Raw genomic sequence first — 17,367 nt, forward strand, 5'->3', positions numbered from 1 at the left:
TATTGTGTGTATAAATTGTGCCGAGTAGTATATTTAATGTGTTTTATGATAGTAAAAAAACTATTCAATTTTTTTTCTCTCTTGAAAAACTAACAAAATTATTAGACATTTTACAATGCAAAAACAGTCTCAAATACATAATATCGGTCAGTATTTAACTTGAAACTAAATCACAAACAGTTAACTATCAACTATGCTAAAATATAATTGGGAATCAGCAAACCTACTTGGAGTGGTGGTTGGTTTGGTGCTACTGGGGTCTGTAGTAGTAGTAGTAGTAGTAGTAGTAGTAGTAGTAGTAGTAGAGACTGGCATGATGGTCTTCACATCTGAAAACAACATTTTAAACAAAAAAAAAACGACTTCAGTTCACTAGAGAGAGTAAAGACTAGTTTCTGGATGAATAGAAGAAGGTCATGTGAAGGTCTCATCAGTCCACATTTACCCTGTTCCAGACTGATAGAGCATTAGGGTGAGAAAAGTGAGCCAAAATAAGTGATTACCCATCATGCCTAGTGTCAATCGTACAAGCCTGTGGGGCGGGGCTATGATATGTGGTTGCTGCAGTTGGTCTGCAGGTTTAGGTTCAGCAACAGTATGTGCTTAAAGAATGAGGTCAGCTGACTACCTGAATATACTGAATATAGACCAGGTTATTCCATCAATGGATTTTTTTTCCCCCTGATGAACACGGCCATATTCCAAGATAACAATGTCAGGATTCATGGGGCTGGAATTGTACAGTACAAGAACAGAACAAGATCTCTTTCTGTTTTTGCTTTAGTTGAAGGTGGTTGCATTTTTTTCTCTCCCTCCCTTCTCCTTATCACTCCTGCTTGGCTTCTCCTGTTTTGTCTGACACTGCTATTCCGTAAGAGACTATATTTACTCTGCTTTTCCAAAAGAAATGGATTTGAATAAATGGTTCATAAAAACAAAGGGATGCGTGGGAGACATGTGCGGACCGTGCAACTGGCGACTCTTTCCGCGGGGGACATCGAAGACGTCCACCTTTTTGGCACAATGATCACAGGGTTTTTGCTGATTGGATTAGGCATTGCTGAGGTTTTTGATGTTCCTACACTGTGCTCTTTAGAGCACAGTCTAGGGCAGGGGTTGGCAGTTAGTTTTGGCCACAGGCCAGATATTTTCCAAGCCATTACATGGTGGGCCACAAAAAAAAATTGTTTTTGGAAAATGAAGCAGGTAAACCCAGGAAGAAAGGAAAAAAAACACACCTCTCCTTACACGGGGATCGAACTTGTCGCTAGGATCACGGTCCTTTAAACTACCACTGCGCTGGCTAGTGAATTGAGATACAAGTGGACCTCCTGTCCTGTCCTGTTTCTCCTTGTATGTTATTGTATGGATGGGTTGATGGCTAATTTCGCCGGTACTTGTGACCATATGACAAAGGCAATTCTGATTCTGAAGATCTTGGGAAACATTAATGCAATTTCGGACAGAAATAAATGTTGAGACATTGCCGAAGCTTGTGTGGAAATGATACCACAGTGTATGCATGCTGTAATTATAGCATGAATATTAGAGTGTGTGAACTTTTTTTGGTCAGGCAGTGTATACTAATGTAATTTAAAGCTTATGAAAATAAAGTACCTGCACAGTAAGCTGAATTGCAGAAAATTGTCTTGACAAACTCATAGACGTAATAGTTTCCTGGACAGGCTTTGACTCGAATTGGGAATGATCTGTAGTAACAGCAGTCACTTTCATAATTCCCACAGATCCCACGAGTGACTATTCCATCAGATATCTGAGGATGAGAACCGCTGAGCCACAGAGGAATATCAGTTCCACATCTGGAGACATTGACGCAGCTCTCTGGCATCTGGGTGCTCATCCCGTTATACAGCAGCCGGTACCATCCATTCCAGTTAGTGGATCCGTCACAGTTGTATCCTCCGGTCTCATTAGTGCCTCTCCATGATTGGTCCAGAGAAGTATAGTTACTGCAGGGATCATAACTGGGAGTGTCGATAACAACTGTCACAGATGAAATAAATGTTAATAATTCTGTTAAGTGTATCAGTTACAGTATACAGTGCAACAATAAGAACATGTGAATGAAATTGGTGTTTTTAAAAGTCTGCATGTAATCTAATGTGTGCATACAATAACTATATAACGACTTATACTGACTTTAGCACCTCTCGTACTGTAATAACTAGTGTTTGGTTTGATCAACACACTAAACCTCAAGTAGACCCCAATTATGTACTAATAAATTATCGTACAGGCTAATGCTTAATAAGTAGTGAATAAATGCGTTACGAACAATAAAGTACAGACTGTGAAGCATTTCTGTGCCATTATTGATATGAGGATCTATTTGCTATAAAAAAGGGGAAAATTTTGAAAAGATAAAAAAAAAAAACAGTCGACTTTGTACAAGTACAATTCCGCTTCCATTAATGTTAGAGTACAATAGTACAGGTAAGAACAGAGTTTACCTGCACAGTATGTTGGCATTGGAAGGGATACAGTTGGTTTGACGAGTCTGTAGACGTAGTAATTTCCTGGGCAGGCCTTAACCTGGATTGGGTTTGATCTTGAGTTTTTAATGCACTGTTTACTATCACTGGTATCTGGATAGAATCCATAGATGTCTCTGGTGACGATGCCGTCCTCTGGGAGTGGATGAGGTCCTTCTAGTAAGAGTGCTGCGTAACCTCCACAGAACATGTAACTGGAACACCAGTGCAATTCAGGAATCTGAGCACTACTTCCCTGAAGATACAGCCGGTACCAGCCGTTCCATTCAACGAGAGTGTCATCATAGACACCCCTGGAGGAGTATAGAATTGGGTTTCTCCCGTTACTGGAGAAATTTCTGTAGACGCTGCAGGGGTCAGAAGTGATGTTTGCTGTGTTTACTGTAGAAACAGAGGAAACTCAGTAAGCTGAAGATGTAGTGTGAACGGGTTTTAAGGTACATGTGATGAGATGAATGTAGGACAAAGCTTTGAATGAGACTGTGATCAAATTGTGATCAATACCATAAAAGGCATTGACAGCCTTGTCTGGAATTGATCACGGATATAGCCTGGACTGACTATAACAACTTTATATGACTATAGCTTTTGGCTACGTGGTTGGGTATTTACTTTAAAGTTGACATTCTTCTTAACACCGCAAAACCTTGGGCAGTGGCTATTTAAAGAGCTAAGCTGTAAGTCATGTGCTTGTCGCAGGGTTGTTATATGTGGAGGTATGATCAGCGGGGTAGTTATTTAGCAGGTACCCATGATAAGAAGTGCATTGAGGTTAATAACTTGCCTGTTGTTTGTGGCAGGGGGTAATTACAGGCTTGTTCACGAGGAATGTTGGACAAGATGTTAATGTGAAATACTGTACATTGATGACCAAGTAACTTCATGAGATTAGGTACTATGTACTGTCATTACTGTACTGTAGGTCTATGAAAACATTACTACAAGAACTTAACAAACTGTCTGTGATTCACATATTAAATAGCATAATAAAAAATAATAATAGATTGTTTGAAAAGTCATCAGTGAAACTTACCTGGGGCTTCAGTGCTGTTTGCATTAATTGAGTCGGTGACTGGAGTGATGGAACTCACATCTGAATGAAGAATACATTAAACTTAAAAATCTATATTTTTTAATCTATTGAAAACATTGAGTAAAGCTTTTAGAGTGAATCTGAGTACCTGCACAATAAGCTGCAGTGCAGGTGTTTGGATTGACGAACTCATAAACGTAGTAATTTCCTGGACACGCTTTAACTCGAATTGACACAGAGTAATCACAGCAGCTACTCCACCCACTCCTACTCCCACAGGCCTGACGAGAGATAATTCCATCTGATATCTGAGGGTGAGGACCATTCAGCCAATAGGTGATATATGTGCCACATCTGCTATAATTAGTGCAGCTCTCTGGCATCCGGATGTTCATCCCATAATACAGCAGCCGATACCAGCCGTTCCAGCTGAAGTATTCATCACAGATCCACAAACCAGTAGCATTAGTGGCTCTCCAGGGCTGATCCAGAGCGGTGTAGTTGTAGCAGGGATCATCTGTAGCTGTTTAAAAAATAAACCATTAAAATATCAATAAGTGTTTTTAATCAAAGTCTGTTTACTGATATGTCTCTATTTTTTCTGTTTCTGCTGACATTTCTTAATATCTATTAAAACATAACAACAATTTTATTAAAAAAAATATTTACTAATCTCTGTGGCTGTAAACTAACTAAAAAGCTAACTTTCAAAAATAAAATAAAGCAAAACAAGGCAAATATTGGATTTTTTTTTATTATTCCAGTTGAACATAAATTTTCACATTGTCTACTTACAGTAACACTGAAATAACTTTGTCGTTCTCATGATTTAATATCTTGTGATTTTTTATAGTTTTGTAGTTTTAGGGTTTTACATTACATAATGCATACTGTACAGCTCCTAGTTTAAGGACTGAATCAGATACAGGTTAGCTAAACAGACAGTTAGGACTAACAAAACAAAATAATATTTACGAGTTCTCTTCTGATGGAATGTGTGCTAACTTTCAAGCTGATTAAAAAAATAATTAATAAAAAGTTCATGCTGCATGCTATTTGTATGATTTTGTGTAATTGATTTATTGTTGCAATGGGTGCTAATGTGTAGTTAGTGTAGGTTGTTCTCTTCATTTGTGTTGCTTGTCAGTCATTTTAGATTGTACTTTTTTGGCTTTTCAATTCTGCCCTAAATTATATTAATATTCTACCACTGGACACACACACACACACACACACACACACACACACACACATATATATATATATATATATATATATATATATATATATATATATATATATATATATATATATATATATATATTTACATTAATATTTTTTTAACTCTGGATATAACACAAAGGCACTTGCAGATTCTTTTTTCTGATTATATATGTCTATGCTGTAAACACACATTAGCTCAAAAATACACGTGTCCATTTGATCAAAGTCACAGATGGCTCAGCCATAGCTCTTGCTATGAATGTATTTTTTTAATGTAAGTGTCAGACACTCTAATACGTTCGCCAGCTAACACATCTCCACACACTCTCCGGTGTGTGTGTGTGTGTGTGTGTTTGTGTGTGTGTGTGTGTGGAGGCACCGTTACTGGTGCAGCTCTATGTGCACTACCCTCATTAACTGATAGATGTCGCTGTCTGACAGATTCGACTTTGCCTCAGACAGAGAGCCAATGAGAGAGCAGCACTAGAACAAACTCGTGCGGAGAGCCAATGGCTGTTATCGACGTCTGCAAAAATGATCGCGGTTAAGAAAATTATCGTACACTGTTTTATTCTATAAACTACAGACAACATTTCTTCCAAATTCCAAATAAAAATATTGTCATTTAGAGCATTTATTTACAGAAATTTTAAAAATGGCTTTACCAGTGTTCCATGTTTTCTCCATTAGTGAATAATAGTGAATCACAGTGTTCTCAAGTCTCACGCTTTGAGCGTGTGACACACGCACCTCAGCGAGTTCACACGCTCACACGCCACACATGGTATATCTCACGCTTGCCAATCCATCGGCTGTATATTATAATGTACTCTCGTTGAGCCAATCAGAATATAGATCATTCTGTTGTTAGGCAGACCTAGTCAAAGAGGTTGGAGTTTCTGCCAGAGTGTCAGGGGCGAAGAACTGTCTTATTCGAAAGTTCTGAAACACGTCGGTGAACAACTGAAGGAGAACGGCGGCACGGCCACCAGATCTCCCCCCCCCCCCCACCGTTGAACAACCGAAGAAGAAAAGCACGCTTCCACAAACAATTTGCATCCGCAAATTTGACTTTGTTTTTTCATCTCTGGTTGAATTTCTTCAGATGGGAGTATAATAATGTGTTTCTTTTTGAGATCTTTTATCTGCTTCATGTGTCAAACAGGTTCTATTTAAGTGATTTCTTGATTCTACAGATCTAGCAGTAATCAGGCCTGGTTGTTGTTAGTAGTGAAATTAACCTCAGCTTTTCAAAAAGTGTGATTAATCACAGTTAATTTATGGGGGGCAAACACTTTTTCACAAAGAGCTAGACTGGAAGGATAATTTTCTTTTTCCTTAATAAATGGGCTTGTGAATCATTTAGTAGTTATATTTCATGTGATTATGAAATAAATAAAAAAACAAAAAGATATTTATCTTGGAAAACTAACAAAATCACAAGACATATTACAGTGCAAATAACATAAAATATCAGTATATAATTTGAAACAAAATCACCAACAATTTATCATCAACTATGCTAAAATATAACTAGGAAACAGCAATTCTTTGCAAACCTACCTGGAGTGGTGGTTGGTTGGGTGCTACTGGGTGCAATTGCTGTATTATTAGAGACTGGCATGATGGTCTTCACATCTGAAAACAAAACAACAAAAATGTTATTTCAGTATAAACATTCTATAATATTCATCTGATGTGGATAACAATGCCCTAAAATAAAACGTTTACTTATTATTACACATTCACTTATACAGAGAGCTTTTTAACAAATAGAATGCAGAAAGTGTACACTGCCTGACCTAAACAAAGGTAACCAACACCAGAACTAAGGGATATGTTGTTTAATAGTGAAAGTAAGAGCTTTCCCTCACTCACAATGCAGTGAATGTGAACTTGAGGGATTAAAGGGACTAAACAGCTGTGTAGCTTTAAGAAAAGCACTTATCAGTAAGAATAACCTGCAAAAACGACTTCAGTTTACGAGAGAGTAAAGACTGGATTCATGTGATGAGTCTGATGAGTCCAGATTTAGCCTGTTCCAGAGTGATGGAGCATCAGGGTAAGAAAAGAGGCGACTGAAATAAGTGATTACCCATCATGCCTAGTGTCTATTGTACAAGCCTGTGGGGGCGGAGCTATGACCTAAGGGTGCTGCAGTTGTTCAGGTCTAATTTCAGCAACAGTATGTGCTGAAAGAATGAGGTCAGCTGACTACCTGAATATACTGAATATAGAACAGATTATTCCATCAATGGATTTTTTCTTCCCTGATGTACACGACCATATTCCAAGATGATAATGTCAGGATTCATGGGGCTGGAATTGTAAAAGAGTGATTCAGGGAGCATGAGATCACCATTTTCACACATGGATTGTAGGGGTGTCACGATTCTCTAAATCCTCGATTTGATTTTATTTCCGATTGTAGGGTCACGATTTGAAACCCCGATTTTCTTTTTATTTTTTTTACAGCAGAGAGGTCTATGCCAGTTTTAGATTAGTCTATGGTCAGTCATTGGTTTGATTTAACAAATGTACAATATCTTATTTCAAAAGGTGGGCTTGATATAAGTGATGCAAAGTGATACAAGTGATCTGTAATACACCACATTAGGCACTAATGGTCACATTTAAATAATTTAATTAAGATATATGTGTAATGCCATCTAGTGGCTTGTTTTTGTAGCAGCAGTGTGCACTATTAAAACAGCAATGTACAACATAACAAAATAAATAATAAAAAAATACAGGAACAGTCATGTACAAAATAATAGAACAATTAGAGCCTTAACAAACTGAACTCTATCCTACTATAACAGTTAAACATGAAAAATAAGACTCGGTCCCTGAGAATGACAAAAACAGAAGAAAAAAATATTTTTATATTCTCAAGTTTTTCTTTAAGGAGATGAGAATGTCCACATTCTCTGGAGAAAGGGCTGCTCTTTGAGCAGTCACAATGCCGCGGCGTCGGCTACAGTGTGCTGCGGAGGGACAGTTGATCATCTTTTTGACTTCGAGGCTCGAGACCATGACATAATTTTCATCGATTTTGATAAAATATCAACACCCCTAATGGATTGAGAGCGTTCACCACAGAGTCCAGACCTTAACCTCATTGAGAATCTTTGGGATGTGCTGGAGAAGACTCCAAATCTCCCGTTATCAGTACAAGATTTTGTGAAACATTAATGTTGAGACATGGCAGAAGCTTGTGTGGAAATGATACCACAGTGTATGCATGCTGTAATTAACCTATTATTAGAGTGTGTGAACTTTTTTTGGCCAGGCAGTGTATACTAATGTAGTTTAAAGCTTATGAAAATAAAGTACCTGCACAGTAAGCTGATGACCAGATACTTGTCATGACAAACTCATAGACGTAATAGTTTCCTGGACAGGCTTTGACTCGAATTGGGAATGATCTGTAGTAACAGCAGTCACTTCCATAATTCCCACAGATCCAACGAGTGACTATTCCATCAGATATCTGAGGATGAGAACCGCTGAGCCACAGAGGAACATAAGTTCCACATCTGGAGACATTGACGCAGCTCTCTGGCATCTGGATGCTCATCCCGTTATACAGCAGCCGGTACCATCCATTCCAGTTGCTGTTGCCGGAGTCTGCGTTGGATCCTCCGGTCTCATTAGTGCCTCTCCATGATTGGTTCAGAGAAGTGTAGTTACTGCAGGGATCATAACTGGGAGTGTTGATAACAACTGTCACAGATGAAATAAATGTAAATAATTATGTTAATTGGAAAGTGTATAAGTATACAGTACAATAAGTTAATATAAATAAAATTTATGTTTTTAACATTATGCATGTAATGTAATGTGTCCATACAATAACTATATAATGACTTATAATGACCTCAGCACCTATCATACTGTATTTTGTAGTTTTTGGCTTGATCAACACACTAAACCCCAAGTAGACCCCAATTAAACCCCAAGTAGACCCCTATTATGTACTAATAAATTAACACACAGGCTAATGCCTAATAAGTAGTGAATAAATTAGTTACAAACATCTAATTCAGGCTTAATTGATCAAAGGAAAAGACATTAATAAGCTCCTAATTTGGATTCCTTATAATAAAGTATAGACTATGAAGAATTTCTCTTCCACTATTGATATGAGGATCTATTTGCCATAAAAAGTAAAAAAAAGTCGACTTTGTATAAGTACAATTCCGCTTCCATTAATGTTAGAGTAAAATAGTACAGGTAAGAACAGAGTTTACCTGCACAGTATGTTGGCATTGGAAGGGATACAGTTGGTTTGACGAGTCTGTAGACGTAGTAATTTCCTGGGCAGGCCTTAACCTGGATTGGGTTTGATCTTGAGTTTTTAATGCACTGTTTACTATCAATGGTATCTGGATAGAATCCATAGATGTCTCTGGTGACGATGCCGTCCTCTGGGAGTGGATGAGGTCCTTCTAGTAAGAGTGCTGTGTAACCTCCACACGCCATGTAACTGGAACACCAGTGCAATTCAGGAATCTGAGCACTACTTCCCTGAAGATACAGCCGGTACCAGCCGTTCCATTCAACGAGAGTGTCATCATAGACACCGCTGGAGTAATATAGAATTGGGTTTCTCCCGTTACTGGAGAAATTTCTGTAGACACTGCAGGGGTCAGAAGTGATGTTTGCTGTGTTTACTGTAGAAACAGAGGAAACTCAGTAAGCTGAAGATAGTGTAAACAGGTTTTAAGGTACATGTGATGAGATGAATGCAGGACAATACTTTGCATGAGAATGTGATCAAATTGTGATCAATACCATAGACTGTGTATAGCTGGACAGAGCATCGTCTCTTAAAAGTGAAGCCACCACAGGTCGGGCGCCCCCTGCTGTTCGGTTTCAGAAAGCTGTGTAATTCCACCCATCCCCATAGGTTTCAATGGCAAAACAGAACAACTTTCAATCATGTTTTTTATCAATATACTGTAATTCTACTTCCTTTATTTAAATGCAGCAGCTAGTGTAACCTCTGCTTATATTGTCACATTTTTATATCCCCACAGAATTCCTTTTTTAAAACGTTATTCAGCTCTATTTAAAAAAGGTGTGGTAATTGTAAAAGGGCTGGTTATGGGCGGGACCAATAACAGAACGTCAGCTCCGCTCCTCTCCGCTCTGCAGCCTGTGACCTCGAGGCAGCCCTCAGGGGCGGGGTTATTTAAATAAGTAGACGGTCTCTCCACAGTCTTTCTCCCTCCTCTCGTCTCTACTGCGCAGACTGGGGTTTCAGGATCGCCAACATTGCAGAAGATTTTGGCCTTAATTTTCATTGAATGAATGGGAATTGATCAAGGATATAGCATGGACTAACTAACGAATTGATATGACCATAGCTTTTAGCTACTTGGTTGGGTATTTACTTTGAAGTTTGTGCTAGGACCTACTTACAGTTTAACATTCTTCTAAACACTGCGAAACCTTGGGCAGTGTCTATTTGAAGAGCTAAGCTAGAAGTTAGGTGCTTGGAGGGGCAGGTTATGCGCTTGGAATGCTAGGTGATGGGCTTGGAATGGCAGGTCACAGGGTTGTTATATGTGGATAATTGATCAGGTGCTTAGGTATTTAGCAGGTACCCATGATAAGAAGTGCATTGAGGTTAGTAACTTGCCTGTTGTTGGTGGCAAGGGGTCATTTAGGCTTGTTTATTAGGGGCAGATTAACATTGGAGAGATGTATGAGATTGGAAACTGTTGGCATATATAGGCAAACAAATTGCCTTGCTATGCTGTAACTATTATAAAGCTGGATATTACTGTATATTGTACAGTAAATGGATAGTATATTTTTAAGAGCTAACCGTGTAATTTGTGGATGAGGTTGATGGAGTGAAAACAACAGGCTGTTTGTGCTTGTGATGTTTGAGTTTTCTTTATATTTCAGAGATAAAAATCGAATTTTAATTATTAGCACTACAATTTACTCTATTGTTATATGTTTTTGTTATTTGCCCTTTCTAACGAAATATATAACGTATAACACTGCTGCTGTTGTTGCTATTTGCACTAGTCAATAAGACTGGTGTAGTGTGAAGTGAAATACTGTATATTGATTACCCAGTAACTTCATGTACTACTTGGACAAACTGTCATTACTGTACAAGAAAGGACTTTTACAACATTTCTACAATAACTACACAAGCTGTCTGTGATCCACATATTAAATGTCATCATAAATAATAATAAATTCTTTGAAAAGTCATCGCCCTAGTGAAAAAAGGTAGATTAAAGTATACTTTGCAGTTTTATGCTATAGTGCACTAAAGTGTTCTTGTAGCCACATTATTGATCAGTATATTTAAGTTCAGTTCAGTTTGTGTGAGGTGTGTGATGTGTGGGGTGGGGTTCAGCTCTGTCTCTGTGTGTTGTGGAGTCTGACTGCCTGGTGGATGAAGCTGTTGCAGATGCAGAGAGCACCGCAATTCCTCCTATTACACCTCAATGCAGCGCTGCAGTGAGTTTCAAGCTGTAATTTTACTCTTTAAAACGATCAAAAATCAAGGAAATCCTACCTAGTCGGGCTTTAAATATGTGATCTATTTACATTAGAGAACAAAGATGATTCTTGTTCCTGCCTTTTGTAAGAGGCGCACATCTAATATACTTTGTAGGGTATGAAAATATACTTTAATATACAGTACTACAATTTTTAGCGTCACATAACTTCACATATTTTATTTGACATTTTAATGTGTTATTTAACACTGTATCCTATAATTTACTTATATTTATAGTTTCCTAATAATAATAATAACACATCATAGAAATACATTTTAACTGTTAAATTAATGTAATACCTAAATTTATATTTTAAAAAATATATAACAATAATGTAGTAATTTAATTTACTTTCTAAAAAGTTACATGATAACACTTTCCTAAAATGTACAAAAGTAAATATGGAAATACTTATTTTAGAAGTATATTGAATTACATTAAATAATAATATACATAATATACCACTGGCAGAGAGGAGAGCCCTCAGCAAGCTGCTGAACATCATGGACAATGTTCACCACCCTCTGCACAGCACCATCACCAGGCAGAGGAGCTCATTCAGCGGCAGACTGCTGTCCCAGTCCAGCTCCACAGACAGACTGAGGAGCTCTTTTGTTCCTCAGGCCATAAGACTGTTCAACTCCTCTCAGCACAGCAAACTAAAGACTCTGTGAAACTTTTTCATTCCGGCCACTCTGGCCACACCATGGACACACCCCCAGCTATGGACACACTCTCAGACTTGCTGATGCCTAGAACACTTTTTATAGTTCTACCATATTTTGCACTAGTAGTTAATTAATCTACTGTTTACGTATCTTTTGCACTGTTTACGTATCTTTTGCACTGCTTAATTTAATTTAAATTATTATATAACTGTGTATTTGCACTTTCTGTATGGCTGACATCAGTTATCTTCACTTTATGCACATCAACTGGTGTTCACTGTCTATTCTGTCTATCTATCTCTCTGTCTGTCTGTCTATCTATCTATCTCTATTAAATTGAAAGTGCACTTCATAGTAGTTTATTTATTTAAAAGTATGATAAAATTTTACTTTAACACATTTGATGAATCATAAGTATATAAATATTTTATTATATTTACAGCATACTTAGACATTTCTCAATATGTTTTAAGTACAATTAATTATATATATTTTTTTCACCAGGGCAGTGAAACTTACCTGGGGCTTCAGTGCTGTTTGCATTCATTGAGTCGGTGACTGGAGTGATGGAACTCACATCTGAATAAAGAATACATTCCATTTAAAAATATATATTTTTAAATCTAATGAAAACAGAAATTAAACGTTTTTAGAATGAATCTGAGTACCTGAACAATAAGTTGCAGGGCAGATGTTTGGTTTGACAAACTCGTAAACGTAGAAATTTCCTGGACACGCTTTAACTCGAATTGACACAGAGAATTGACAGCAGCCACCACTCCACCAACTCCCACAGGCCTGACGAGTGACGATTCCATCTGATATCTGAGGGTGAGAACCATTCAGCCAAAAGGTGATAAAAGTGCCACATCTGTCATAATTAGTGCAGCTCTCTGGCATCCGGATGTTCATCCCGTTATACAGCAGCCGATACCAGCCGTTCCCGTTGAAGCGTGCGTCACAGATCCTCAAACTAGTAGCATTAGTGGATCTCCAGGGCTGATCCAGAGCGGTGTAGTTGTAGCAGGGATCACCTGTGGCTGTTTAAAAAAAAAAACCATTAAAATATCAATAAGTGTTTTTAATCAAAGTCTGTTTACTGATATGTCTCTATTTTTGTTAATATCTATTAAAACCTAACAACAATTTTATTAAAAAAATATTTACTAATCTCTGTGGCTTTAAACTAAATAAAAAGCTAACTTTCAAAAATAAAATAAAGCAAAATAAGGCAAATTAGGCAAATATTGGATTTTTATTATTTCAGTTGAGTATAAATTTTCACATTGTCTACTCACAGTAACACTGAAATAACTTTATCGTTGTCATGATTAAATATCTTGTGATTTTTTATAGTTTTGTAGTTTTAGGGTTTTACATTACATAATGCATACTGTATAGCTCCTAGTTTTAGGACTGAATCAGATACAGGTTAACTAAACAGAAAGGTAGGACTAACAAAAGAAAAATAATATTTACGAGTTCTCTTCTGATGGAATTTGTGCTAACTTTCAAGCTGATTTTAAAAATAATTAATAAAAAGTTCATGCTGCATGCTATTTGTATGTTTTTTGAGTAATTACTTTATTGTTGTAATGGGTGCTAATGTGTAGTTAGTGTAGTGAGGAGTTTGTTCTCTTGATTTGTGTTGTCAGTAAGTTTAGATTGTATAATATTTTTTACGTTTCAATTCTCTCCAAAATAATATTAACATCCTAGTACTGGGCTGAGGGCTTGACTCCTAAAAATCACATTAGTTTTACACATTCTATAAATACTGTTTGTTTGTTTTCAGAGGCAGCAAAAAAGAGAACGCTTAAAAATAATGAAGCTGAACTTCATGAATTTTTGCACCAGGAGTGGCTTAGTTATCCAAAAGCAGTGTGTAAGACTGGTGGAGGAAAACTTGCCAAGATACATGAAAACTGTGATTAAAAAACCAATGTTATTCCACCAAATATTGATTATTTCTGAACTCTTAAGTCAAGTAGTTTTCAAGTCAAGTAGTTTTATTGTCAATACTGCATATGTACAGGACATACAGAGAATTAAAATTACGCTACTCTCCTTCCCAATTTTACAGCAAGTACAGATAATAGATATAATAAAGGAGAATGGGAGACACTATGTGTACAATACAGCAGGGACACAAATAGACATACATGAGACAGAAGCAAGGTGCAGTGGTGTGAGGGAGGAATAGATATATAAATATAAGTAAAAAAAGAAATAGATATATAATATAAAAGAGTGGGAGACACTATATGTACAATACAGCAAGACACAATAAACATACGTAAGACAATAGTGCAATATTGATGGTGATTGAGATGGGATGACAGTATAAATAGTATATATCAGTAGTGCAAATATGTTATATAGCTTAAGGCTGGTAAAGTGAATGAGTGCGTAAAGTTCTTAAAAGTTCACAGTTTAAAACTTTATGAATATGAACTTGTTTTCTTTGCATTATTTGAGGTCTGAAAGCTCTGCATCTTTTTTGTTATTTCAGTCATTTCTCATTTTCTGTAAATAAATGCTCTAAATGACTAAAATATTTATATTTGTAATTTGGGAGAAATGTTGTCTGTAGTTTATAGAACAAAACAACAATGTTCATTTTACTCAAACATAAACCTATAAATAGTAAAATCAGAGAAACTGGTTCAGAAACTCTCTTAGAAGCTCTCTTCATTTTTCCACAGCTGTATAGTGTTAATGCAAAAACATAAGTATTATCCTTTAAACTGACATTCATATATGATAGTTATATTTTGTGAATGTAATGGTATATTAACTACATGAAATCGTATAAGATCAATGATTATAAAGGAAGATAACTCACATAAATACATAAATATTTTAATAAGTAAGAGTATCTCTATAGTTATTTTTAACAGCTTAGCAGATTTATGTATCACTACAATACCTTCATATTCAGATTAGTTCATCTATAACTACAGAAAATTGCCTTGATCTTTGATCTCTATGCAAAGAAATTTCATAAAATGTTTTATAAATAAAATTTAAATCAAACGTTCTTATATAATTTAAGTGCACCCAGTCTCTCAAACTCTTCTAAAACTGTATTTGTTTAATAAATCTTTCTAAAAAGTTAGTTTTAAGCTTTACTTACTTTGGCCATTTGCGATTCCAGAAAGTAAGACCACAGTGATCACTGTTGGAAGGATAGATTAAAATTAAAGATAAATAAATTACTGTACAGAATTCACACATACAGCTGTGAGTAAACACTTTTTAACAAAGATCTAAATTGGATGGATAGTTTTCTTTTTCCTTAATAAATAGGCTTGTCAACCACGTATTTAATATTGTGTGTATAAATTGTGCCGAGTAGTATATTTAATGTGTTTTATGATAGTAAAAAACCTATTCAATTTTTTTCTCTTTTTTTAACAAAATTATTAGACATTTTACAATGCAAAAACAGTCTCAAATACATAATATCTGTCAGTATTTAACTTGAAACTAAATCACAAACAGTTAACTATCAACTATGCTAAAATATAATTGGGAATCAGCAAACCTACTTGGAGTGGTGGTTGGTTTGGTGCTACTGGGGTCTGTAGTAGTAGCAGTAGTAGTAGTAGTAGTAGAAGAGACTGGCATGATGGTCTTCACATCTGAAAACAACATTTTAAACAAAAAAAAAACATTTTATTTCTGTATAAACATGCTAAACCATTCATCTGACTTGGATAACAATGCCCAGTTTAAAATCTGAATTGAGAGTTCACTAACTAAATACTTTTTATATGATTTTAAATAGCTCTATATATGTGACTAAAACAACAATCCCCGTTTAGAAACAGGAGCTGCACTAGTTACATCTAAAACAAGACAAGCTGATGTCAAAACATCTAAAAAGAACTGTAACTGTTCACTTTTATGGATAGATTTTTAACAAATATAATGCAGAAAGTGTGCACTGCCTGACCAAAGAAAAGGTCATCAAAACTAGAATTCAGCAACATGTTGTTTAGTAGTGAAAGTAAGAGCTTTCCCTCACTCACAATGCAGTGGATGGGAACTCAAGGGATTAAAGGGACTAAACAGCTGTGTTGCTTTAAGAAAAGCACTTATAAATGAGAATAACCCGCAAAAACAACTTCAGTTCACTAGAGAGAGTAAAGACTAGTTTCTGGATGAATAGAAGAAGGTCATGTGAAGGTCTCATCAGGGTTGCTGCAGTTGGTCTGCCGGTTTAGGTTCAGCAACAGTATGTGCTTAAAGAATGAGGTCAGCTGACTACCTGAATATACTGAATATAGACCAGGTTATTCCATCAATGGATTTTTTTTCCCCTGATGAACACGGCCATATTCCAAGATAACAATGTCAGGATTCATGGGGCTGGAATTGTACAGTACAAGAACAGAACAAGATCTCTTTCTGTTTTTGCTTTAGTTGAAGGTGGTCGCATTTTTTTCTCTCCCTCCCTTCTCCTTATCACTCCTGCTTGGCTTCTCCTGTTTTGTCTGACACTGCTATTCCGTAAGAGACTATATTTACTCTGCTTTTCCAAAAGAAATGGATTTGAATAAATGGTTCCTAAAAACAATTGACACCATCTTCTGGATGAGAAACCTGGGTTCGAGGGAACTTGCTTGGACTGATGGAATATTGACAGCTGGCTACACAAGGGATGCGTGGGAGACATGTGCGGACCGTGCAACTGGCGACTCTTTCCGCGGGGGACATCGAAGACGTCCACCTTTTTGGCACAATGATCACAGGGTTTTTGCTGATTGGATTAGGCATTGCTGAGGTTTTTTGATGTTCCTACACTGTGCTCTTTAGAGCACAGTCTAGGGCAGGGGTTGGCAGTTAGTTTTGGCCGCAGGCCAGATATTTTCCAAGCCATTACATGGTGGGCCACAAAAAAAAATGTTTTTGGAAAATGAAGCAGCACTCTAAAAAACAGAGGTACGATATGAGTACTTTTTTGTACTCAAAGGTACACTCTTCATAATTGTACCCTCAAAGGTACAATATTGGTCTTTACAGGGTCAGATTTGTTCCCTCTGAAGTACAAAGTCATTTCTAACAGCAATAAGTACAAATTTGTACCATTTAACCAGCCAAAAGGTACATTCAGTATTCTGTATCACTGCACTGATAAACAATATATATTTTAATTGCACAAATTTTTTATTTGAACGCCAGACAATTTTGGATCATCAAGTTTTTGACACATATTCAGTTGATGATAACGTTTATAATCTTTATAATCTTTACTTGCACAAAAACCATGGGTACAAAAAAGGACTTTCACTGAAAGGTACTTTTTTGTACCTCAGTATAAGGTACAGCCCCAGCGACAAGCTTTGTACTCTTTTAGGTACAAATCTGTACTTACTTTTCTTAGTGTGAGG

At 36.5% G+C, this 17,367-nt stretch overlaps 1 protein-coding gene across 1 annotated transcript in view; it reads right to left on the minus strand.

The window, feature by feature from the left end:
* LOC111190894 (uncharacterized) overlaps positions 1 to 17,367 on the minus strand; it is a 41,487-nt gene that overhangs the window by 13,825 nt on the left and 10,295 nt on the right. The window contains exons 8-17 of the mRNA XM_049469519.1: positions 15,523 to 15,615; positions 12,640 to 13,011; positions 12,491 to 12,550; positions 9,024 to 9,446; positions 8,107 to 8,496; positions 6,334 to 6,408; positions 3,695 to 4,069; positions 3,547 to 3,606; positions 2,472 to 2,894; positions 1,618 to 2,004 (exon numbers count right to left, since the gene is read on the minus strand). Coding sequence (XP_049325476.1) covers positions 1,618 to 2,004; positions 2,472 to 2,894; positions 3,547 to 3,606; positions 3,695 to 4,069; positions 6,334 to 6,408; positions 8,107 to 8,496; positions 9,024 to 9,446; positions 12,491 to 12,550; positions 12,640 to 13,011; positions 15,523 to 15,615 — 2,658 coding nt within the window. The remainder of the gene's footprint in view (positions 1 to 1,617; positions 2,005 to 2,471; positions 2,895 to 3,546; positions 3,607 to 3,694; positions 4,070 to 6,333; positions 6,409 to 8,106; positions 8,497 to 9,023; positions 9,447 to 12,490; positions 12,551 to 12,639; positions 13,012 to 15,522; positions 15,616 to 17,367) is intronic.

Source organism: Astyanax mexicanus, chromosome 21 (genome assembly GCF_023375975.1).
Source record: "Astyanax mexicanus isolate ESR-SI-001 chromosome 21, AstMex3_surface, whole genome shotgun sequence".
Taxonomy (NCBI): domain Eukaryota; kingdom Metazoa; phylum Chordata; class Actinopteri; order Characiformes; family Acestrorhamphidae; genus Astyanax; species Astyanax mexicanus.